The 10,725-nt window shown below is 35.6% G+C and overlaps 1 protein-coding gene across 2 annotated transcripts; it reads right to left on the bottom strand.

Annotated features, from left to right (window-relative positions):
* Positions 1–3,261: 3,261 nt before the first annotated feature.
* LOC126794880 (transcription factor MYB52) lies at positions 3,262–5,471 on the bottom strand. 2 transcript variants are annotated; one of them, XM_050521673.1, is made up of 4 exons: positions 5,414–5,471; positions 4,854–5,334; positions 3,847–4,356; positions 3,262–3,711 (listed from the first exon to the last, which is right to left on the bottom strand). In XM_050521673.1, the coding sequence occupies exons 2-4, from the start codon at positions 4,972–4,974 to the stop codon at positions 3,515–3,517; spliced, it is 828 nt and encodes a 275-aa protein (XP_050377630.1). In that variant the 5' UTR covers positions 4,975–5,334; positions 5,414–5,471; the 3' UTR covers positions 3,262–3,514. The 2 variants fall into 2 exon arrangements, with proteins under 2 accessions (XP_050377630.1, XP_050377629.1); XM_050521672.1 differs by having other exon boundaries at positions 4,854–5,461.
* Positions 5,472–10,725: the final 5,254 nt, after the last annotated feature.

Here is a 10,725-nt window from a genome sequence, read left to right as displayed (position 1 = left end):
TATATACGGAAATCCATAAAAACATCAAATATAAATGCACTCATGAGTCGATGGACGACCCGTCTGGTTGTCCAAAATATGAAAACGAAAGTGCTCATGAGAAATTGGGCAACCCTTCTAGTTACCCAAATGCATTTATAATACGGGTACTAATGAACGCTGGTACACATCTGTTACCCCTCACGTAGTACACCGCTGATATTGGGCAACCACTTGCTACCCAACATCCAAAAATATGAGTACTCATGAGCCGATAACCACCTGTTACCTCACATGCAGTACTCCGGCAGACAGACTAGAGCTCTAACTGTATCGTAACTTTCGCCCGGCCAAAGGCTAGGTTCCGACTTGCCAAACACGTACAATAATCTCACATCATATTGTACAAAAATCAAGTCCGAAGATAAATCAACATTTTAACAATCTCCATGTTAAAATCACGTACAATAATCACACATCATATTGTACAAATCAAAATCACATGCTCGATATACAATCTCGTCATCAAAATGACATCATCACGATAAAATCATAACAGTATATTAGATAGCAAACTATATATTAATGTACCTATTTACCATTTATACAATATATATATAATCCGTTATATCATATACATGTCATATTTCATAAACACGTCCGAAGACAAAACATTTTAACAAACACCATGTTAAAACCACGTACAATAATCACACCTCATATTGTACAAATTAAATCACATACTCAATATTTAATTCTCGTCATCGAAATGACCAATTTCAATGAATTCATAACAGTACATAATATAGCAACATATATATATGTACTTATTACCATTTATACAATATATATGTAATCCACTATATCGTATACATGTCCTAATTCAATATTAAAAACTCTTGCAACATCTTGAATCTCCATAAGGGTAGATTCATAAATATGTGAGATTTTACTCACCTCATCAACTCGAGCGTAATACCACAATTTTCGAAGATAATTCATTTCCTTGATTTATCGATCACCTTGAAAGGATAAGAAAAGAATTTAGAATCGTTTCGTAAACCTTTAAATGCCGAAACAGTAATAATAAATTACTGTTCAGCAATTTCTGGTTTTAGGAATTTACTGTTCACTGGATTATTGTTCACGTATTTACTATTCACATATTTCTATACAAATACCCATCAATTACGTATCCATGTACATGTACATACTATTTACGTATTTCTGTACGTATAAATACTATTCAAATGTATGTACTGTCTCAGTAAATAATAATTACTGAATTACCCTTCCAAAATTACTTTTTATATTTACTAAAAGTAATTTACATTTACATTTACCATACGTAAATAAAAATTACATTTACCGTACGTAAATCACATTTTTACATTTACCGTGCGTCAAAATAAATTACAAAATTACCCTTCATAAACACTGTTCACGCGGCGCGTGGGGGTGCACGCGCCACTCACTGTGGCAGCGCGTGGGGCCCACGCGCTGACACCAACCAAGGCGCGTATGACGCCACCGCCGCCCCAAATCTCTCCCCTTCTTTCCTCCACCCTTCCCACGGCCTCACGCCGCCCCTAGGCAACTCCACACACTCACAGGCACCGCCTAAGGCGGTGGTGTTCCACACTCCACCTCTACCTCCGATCCTCCTCCAAATCTCCCCAAATCGATTCAAATCAACACACAATCACACATAAACATCAAATTCATCATTTCATACCTAGATCGGACGGTGGAGGCTTCGAAAGTCGTCGGAGAGGAACGAATTGCCGATCGTGTCGATTTCTCGTGGAAGGCGTGTCATAGTTCGATTCGAGCTGCAGTTACTCGTGGTGGCGTCAGAGGGTGGAGGGAAATGAGAGGAGAGTGGTTGCGACGACGGCGTGAGGTTGCCTCCGAGCTTCGGGTTGTCTCGAGGAAGCTCATGGCGGCGAGGTCGGGGTCGCTTGCGGAAGACCTTGTGAGGCCGTAGGGAGTGGCGGTGAGGAACACGGCCGACTGGAGGTGGAGATCGTCGGTGAAAGGTTTTTCGGAGGGAGGAGAGGACGAACTCGGGGAGAGAGAAGAGAGGGAGGCGGAAGTGAAGAGAGAGAGGGTTTTCCAATTATGGAAACCCTAATATCGAAAATACCCTATTTATACTTGTTTCCAAAATCGGAAACTAACTTCCGTCGTTAATAACTTTCACGTCCGACTTCCGATTCGGACACATGAAGTGTCCACGAACTCGTAACGACGAGCTCTACAACTTTCGTGCAGGAAATTTTCACAAACGATCGACAGTTTAAAAGTTGATTTTTAAGTCGCGGAAACGTAACGTTTTTCTAAATAAACGTTTCGATAACGTTTCCGTTTTCGATTTATCGCTTCGCTAACAAACAAAATTCGTTTAATTGAATTTCACAAATTTATAAACTTAAAAACTATCCAATACTCGTTCCGAAAAAATCGGGTTATTACAGAGAGAGCTTGCAAAATATATATACGAACTGGCTGGTAGTTCAACTCGCATGGAGATTGGAGAGAATACATAAGATATGACAGTTATATGCAAATATTTATCGATCTGCTATAAAAAAACCTTAAAATTATTTAGCCATGCATGCAAATCATTGAGATAATGAACAAGTAATATATATCTAGCTGATAATCAAGATATTTGTTGACACATTTGACGTCACAACTCAGTTGTATGTAAAAGACTCCCATCATTACTCAGGATGTGCTCTATGATGAAATACGGAATAGTAATCGGAGTTAACCAAGGTATTACATTTACACCTCCCATCTCTAAAATTTTAGGATGACCTTGGGGATGAGCCTCTCATAAATTCCATACATATCAAAAATATATGCATGATATACAGTGTGCAGTCTGTCTATACCTTAGTTCGAATCCAATATATATGTGCCAACAGTAGTAATAATTAATCTCTTGCTTCCTCTCTAATTCTGAACATTTATCTATATAATCTGTAGATCGATCGAGTTAAAACCTAATACAAGATGTATCTACGTACAGACAAACTAAGTACGTGTTCTAAGATAGTAATATATGTATGTGCATGCATGCATGTGTGTTAACATCTGTTCTTTTTCCGGGAGTTATTTATTTTACCGTACGTACTAGATCATTCTTTGATGTCTCGAAATATTTAAACCCCCGACCTATAGTATTAAACGTACTACCGGTAATTCCAGATATACCAACATCTCTCAAGAATTCAAATTTATACAATAACAGAGTTCCTCCATTCCATGCTAGTGACTAAGTACACTTCCGCATGCGTGCATGTCTAATTAATTAGATGCTACATATCTCTCCTTAAATATGATTTATGTGCACCGTGGCATTCAGTTACGTACATACATCTGGTATGATGGAACTAGTTACACATAGTTAGGCTTAATTTATGCATGTAAGTGACAGTTTTACACGTACTCATCGATATGGAGATGTTCTTCATCATCTTCATCATATCGATCATGATCGAGATCCAGATACGTACCAATGTAGCTTTTAACTAGTGACACTTCCGCCAGAGAAGAAATCTATAAAAGGAGCACCAACGACCTTTGTCTGCTCATGTCTGATAGCTTCCAGCTGATCAACTTCCTCTTCATCCTTTCTTGAATTAATGTCTGTCACTTCACTTCTATTAGACTCGGTGTTTACTTGGAGAAAATCATAAAACTCAATTGGCTCATGATTTTTATCTGCAGCATATATATCAAATTAATTAGAAGCCAGAATGAGAATAGCATAAATTAATCAACCTGATAAGGTTGAACTCTGTATGGAATTCGACATGCACTACAATTAGCGCCATCATCGATAGCGTAATAAATTACCTTGGTGCATGGTATTGGGATAAAACTGATCTTTGTTTGGAATTACAGGAGCTATAGTAGCTTTATGAGCAAAAGCAGCAGGATAATACTGAAAATTTCTTGCGGTAGCACCGCCGTATTCCCCAATGTAAGAACTGTCATTCATGGTCTCGTGCTGACAATTGAGGATCGTCCGCAAGTCTTGTTTATAATTTGAAGAGGAATTTTGTAAGTCATTATGATAAGTGGCTCGATGATGAGGGGTGGTATTTGCAGTAGCCGTACTCATCCGTTTTGCGTGAAGATGATGGTGAAGCCTAGACCTCTCTCTGCATCTGCGAGCCATAATGACATGCCAATGGTTCTTGACTGCGTTGTCGGTGCGTCCGGGAAAAAGCCTTGCAATAACAGCCCATCTATTTCCATGGATGCGATGAGAAGCTAAAAGACGCTCTTCTTCCTCTTCACTAAAAGGGTTTCTGTTGATTCTCGGGTCCAACTGGTTGAACCATCTTAACCTACAGCTCTTTCCTGCGTCACATGCAGATTCATTCAGTATATTCAGGTCTGTTTCATTCAGGCATGTATATATGGGATTATATGCAAATGCTAATTCTCTCTCTCTCTCTCTCTCTCTCTCTCTCTCTCTCTCCCCACACACATATAATATCATATGTTACAATTACTAATTGGTTGATAGAATTAGTATCTGCGACTTATATAGTATATATATACTTAATCCTTTTCATTGCAAAATTAATTAATTACAGATTAGCAACTGAAGCTTGTTGATCTGCCGATCATATATATAATTTTAATTATGTCTACCAAACCCTAGCTAGCTAGTAATTTCTGATTATTACTTGTAAATACGAGAAAATGATAGTACAGGATTAATGGGAGAAAACTCTCTGTAAATCAAAAATTGATATATTTATTAGCTAGGTCAAGAAGATCAAGATTTCTTTGTAGGTCTTGGATGATCATGGATGCATGGAGTTGAATACGTAGGTCTATAATATATATACCTGATCTTCCTTGGAGCTTTTCTGCAATCGCGTTCCAGTTATGAGGTCCATATCGTTCCACCAACTCCCTAAGCTTCTCATCTTCAGCTGGCCTCCAGTGCCCTCTTGTACTACTGCACATCTTGTATATATTCTTTCTCGCTATTGATAGAATCAATCGATCACGCTACCTCTAAACTAACTACATAAAACTACCAAGTCACCGATGGATCGAACAAATCACTGATCGATCGAGAGATGGAGATCCGCAGTTGTAGATTAAGCTGCCTAACTAGCTATAGCGAATTAATTCGCTACTGTTGGTATCAGATAACCTCAACCTCTTCAACAGCTTCGATCAGTTGATCGAATGGAAAAGATAATTGAGATTCGATAGTTAATTAGAGAGGAAGCAAGAGCAATCACAAGATCAGAGGGCCTGGAGAGAGATATATAGCAATAGCAGGCTAGGTAGAAGATCCCTGGCTAGCTAGCTTGCTCTCTGTAATATATAAGGAAGGATTCGATGAGAGATAAAAAGTATTTTCCGTTAGAGATGGAGTAAGAGGGTTTGGACAGACCTCACACCTGCGATTGATGCCAACGTCTGGACTAACAGCCTTGTATCCTCAATATTACGTAATATTGTGTACTAGTTTATATTTGTATTACATATTTGTGGCATTGTGTGTGTGTGGGAGATATAGAGAGAGATGGCCAGGTTGCTTGGTACGTGGGGTGGATTATAGTTCTGCTTTCAACGTCCTTCCAAATTTCTAACCTACAACGTCTACTTATAACCCACCTTGCTTGCTAGCCATCTTAATTACTCGGTGTTTTATTAAATTATTGTCTTAATTTAACTAACTAAATTTAGCTATATATGTAGTAAACAGCATGCCTGTATAAAACTCCTTACTCTCTGTACATATCACAAAACACTTATCCAAATTAATCTACAATAACACATCATTCTTGTTGAATAAAATCGGTTGAGTTGTTCGGTACATGATCAGTGGTGGTGTAACCATGGGAGTACTTTAATTTAGATTTTGATAACCTTTCAGACCTAATTAACTAACAGTTCGATGAAAATTAGCTTAGAATCCTCACAAGTCACAACTGCACGTGGAGAATCATATCGGACATCCATCCTTAAATATTCCTTTGTTAGATCGATACACAATCAACTAATTATTCTTCATTTCTTCTCGAGGGCTTTTATTTATCATATGGCACCTGTGTACTGTACGTAGTTCTTAATACTGATATATCTATAGTACTATAAAGCCAGCACCTTTTAAAAATCACCAAATTATGTTTTGTCCAAAACACCATTTTTATTAAACACAATTACACAAAATGATTATTTAAAAAAAATCAAAACGAATAAGCTTAAAAAAACAAAATAGAATATATAACGATAAATAAATTTTGTTTTTGTCATCTTACACAAAATTAACACGTGCATCGCAGAACTACTAGTCTAGTATATAATTATATAAAATTCCCTTAACTAAGTAGTTAATTTGTCTTACCTCATATGCCTTTCTTTTATTCATCTTCCAAGCAAACATTTCAAAAGACAATACTATGGGTTCGACACTACACCATTTTCAAATTAATTTACATCCATCATCCATGCCTTTCTCTTTTCAAAAACTAGATGCAAATAACTGAAAGTGAGTTTTGTTATTGTTGAGTCAGAATTTTTTTTTTGAAAGGGTTGATTCAGATGGTTTGATTAGAGATAGGTTTTTTTTTTTTAAATCTAAGAGAGTTTCGCTTGAAAGTCTTATTGTAATGTGATAGCTAACAAAAACTACATGGAGTTAGAAGAGGTTCTATCTTCACCCTTAATTAGTGTTGGAATTTTGTTTCTTTGTCATCCTATCCTTTATTGTGTCATTAGAGCATCTCCAACACATAGTAATTATCATGTGTACCCGCCACATCACGTGGCACTATCATGTGGTGTATCCAGCCAATTCAATCATATTACGTCATGTTATAATTAACATGCACACGGTGAAAATGGTAAAAGTTTATTTACATATAAGAACCAATCAGAAACAATCGCAGTAAAAAATGGACCAATAACATTAAAGGGATGGGCAACTTGAGATATGTGGCAGGTATATATAATAATTTCACCCAACACATAGGCAGAGTTCACTACGGCCAAGAGTGGCCATGGCACCCCCAAATCATTGTTCTCTATGTAAAAGTTCTATATAACATAGTTTAAATGAGTTTAAGGTACGTATAAATAATCAAATATATTGGCACCCCCTATATATTGTCATTGGCTCTGCTCACTTCTCTAACAGTTCTTGTAAAATCAAAATTATCTCTATTTTAGAGGAAAAACAATATATTTTAACTCTAACAGCTCATGTAAACTATTTTATATTATTTCAAAAAGTGGAATGAGAGAGAATGAAAATCTCTATATTTTGATAATTCTAAAAAAATCTCTAATTTTTTTTTATAATTCTCTCTTCCTAAAAAAGAAAAACGTTAATAAAGTCAAATATTAATATTATTTAATTGAAACAATTATGTAATATTTTTATATATTTATTAAATTATGCATAAATGTATATAGAATAACTTGACAGAGCTGTTGGAGTTTGTGACGTTTTTTTATAGAAATTTTAATCATTTTATAATTTCATCATTTATAATAGAATTTTTGCGCGAGCAGTTGGAAATGCACTTACACATAATGTTGTTTGGAAGTTGGAACCCAAAGACTGGTTCATTGACCGTTGGCCTACCACATTCTTATTTCTCCCTATTAGGAGATGAAAACGTTGTAATTGCTTGTAAGAAACGGGAAGACTCAACATGCACATCGATGATCCATCGATCGCCCATCTTCCACCAACCATATGTCGACGTTCTATTCATCAAGCGGTTCAAGCCCACGTACATGTTTGATCTTCTGTCTCTCAATCTACATATTAAATAATTCGATCATAATTTGTGGAACAACATCTGAAATTTATTGATGGATATTTATTGATCGAGGCTTACATGGTCTCTGTGTGTGTATATATGTGTTAAGAAGAATTACATAGAAATAAACTACCTAAAAGTAATGCAACTGAAAAATCTGCGCCTTGCAAATTAGTTTACTTTTTCACGACTGTTCACCAGTTTCACCTACTTTTTTTTTTCTTGTTTAAGTTGCTGCTGCTGTATACATATGTACCAGAACTAAATCGACCTCCATTTCTTAATTTAATTTACAGATTGCACGTCAACTAGAATACTAGTCCTGACATCTAGCTCCAAACGTAACCACCAACTGAATTAACCCTCTTACAAGAATCAAATTTGTGATCAGGAGTTCAGGACAAGTGCATCCATGTCCAATATTCCGATCGATCCGCGTGATCAGTATCTTCCAGTATTGCCCCGATAAATTACAGTTTAGTTGCTTGTCGTGCCTGCAGGGTTCCATCGACTTTGTCACCCGAATAAACCAGGAATATAGGCCGTTCTCAAAATCTTCGATTTCAATGGCCATCCATTTTGATTACTTTCTTTATTGCCGACGATCATCGATCAGAGAAATTAATTTTGAGGACATATGTTGTAGTCGATGAAAGAAGTGATCAAATATGGGCATATCTACTCGTAAAGATGGTATGTCTGCCCATGGTGTAGCATATGCATTTGCGTTTGCATAACAGGTAGCTACCTGGGTAATTAATAGTAGCGTTGAGTCTATATATATTCGATCGCCATCTGATATAATCAGTTGTCTCCATTTAGACAAATTCTGATTAATTGGTGTCCTTAATTACTTGAATCGATGGAAGTACTTATTTTGACTCACCTAATCGATCAATCATATATCCATCGATTGGGAATTAGGGATCGACGAAGGGGTTTCGGGGTCCATAAGTAACCTTAACTTTCCAACTGCAAAACTGCCAACTTAAATTAGCTTAACTAGCTAGCTAGGAACCATTAATTGTTGCAATAAGGATTGTTTCTTGAACTCCAATGTTTATTGCTATGGTACGTACACCGACCTACCTACCGAACGACATATGTAATAATGTAAACATCTTATAACTACATTAATAATCAGATAGCTATGGAGAATGAATCAAATGGCCAATTAATTTTCGTTATTTGTATTTATATATATATGAATATATTCCCTATCTAGTAAACAAAATATGGATATAAAATGGGGTTATTGCTTAGGTCCTTGAGTGCAACCCACCTTTTTTGAGTTAGTAGAGATCGATCAGAGTATTAGGTACAAGACAGAGATGTAAGGCTAGCCAGGGGTACATTCCTTTAAGTGGATCTTCAGATATATGATAGATCTAACCTAGCTAGCCTTGATGTTATATAACACCTTTACATTTAGTGACTGAAACTATTAATTAGCTCACCTCGATATAGATACATCAATTCCATTCAAGTTTGTTATACAAGGAGCATATGTCTCAGACTCAGGTTTCGCATACGATTAACTAACTCATCATGATCCTCTCAATATTACATATTTATGCGCGCTGCCACTTGTGCAGAGACGTGCTGTTGAAAAAATTAAACATTTAGCATTGTATTAATATATAGATGTATATATATATATATATATCTATACTATTAATAAAGCAAACATACTTTAACAATAAAAACATGCGAGAATACGTTATAACTCTAGACTATAAATTAGTTTAAATTAATTTTTAATATATAAATGATATAACAGTAATTAACAAAATGATAAATTATTTACAAAAAAAAGTGGGTAAAAGCTATCTCAGTAACTTTCATATCCTCACTTCTTATCCCCACTACTTCATACCTTTGACAAAAGAAAAACCAAATCCAATTATATATATATATATCAACGGGACAAAGAACAAATGAAGGCATCCAATTACCATTTCTTTCGGCTGAAGTAGTGTAGAGTGACATATAAAAGCTAGCTCTCACTAATAATCCACAAGTAGATGATTGTAGCAGCAGTTTTCTGGTTCAAATTTGACTATATTAGAAAGCTGGTTTATTATATTGACATTATCTGTCATGGCCCCTATAAATGAGAAAACCCACTAACAATGACTATTTAAAATGGGAATCTTCAAAAAACTTCAATACTACTCCAGCTAGATTAATGCTAGAGAGGCTGCAGAAGCTGCAGCCGGCATCTACTGAATTTGCTAGTTAAGCAAGCCCAGTAATATAAGTGCCATAGAAAGACGTATATGCACTGATATCTGTATTTTCGATCAGCATGAAAATAGAGTTTGGTCTAAGAATGTTTATTGGTGTACTTCCACAAAGCTTAGTTCGAAGCTAGTTTATGTGTTTACTATAATGCTTGCTTGTGGAGTAATTAAGAAGCACAGTCCTGATTCTGTGTTGGGCTAATTAAATAAATATTAGAGTTTGTTGTTCCAGTCAATTACAAATCAAGTGCTACCACTAAACTAAGATCTTTTGATTACCCAATATAGCAGATTTCGTTATATAATCACATGATTAATTAATGAAATCCTATCAGCTTAGTATCCACACTCCCTACACTTTAATTTTTCTATCAGTCAATTAATGAATTTGACTTGTGTTAAACATGGAATATGGTTATATGGTATTGTGATGATGTTATTCTATATATGCTAGTATGCTGTCAATCAAATTAAAGAAAAATTATAATGTAATAATTGAACTGAATTAACTACATTGACAACGACCATAAAAGTTTTACATTATACATGTATATAACTTAATCAAAATTACAACAGTGTCAACAAATTGTTGACATACTTGTAACATTGTTTTTGATGTAGTTGCTTCAAGCATAACTAAGATTACACAATACTAATTTCATACTACAAAAGAGACAACATGTTCGTTG

The sequence above is a fragment of the Argentina anserina genome, chromosome 5 (genome assembly GCF_933775445.1).
Source record: "Argentina anserina chromosome 5, drPotAnse1.1, whole genome shotgun sequence".
NCBI lineage: Eukaryota > Viridiplantae > Streptophyta > Magnoliopsida > Rosales > Rosaceae > Argentina > Argentina anserina.
This window is presented reverse-complemented; position numbering and strand designations above follow the sequence as displayed.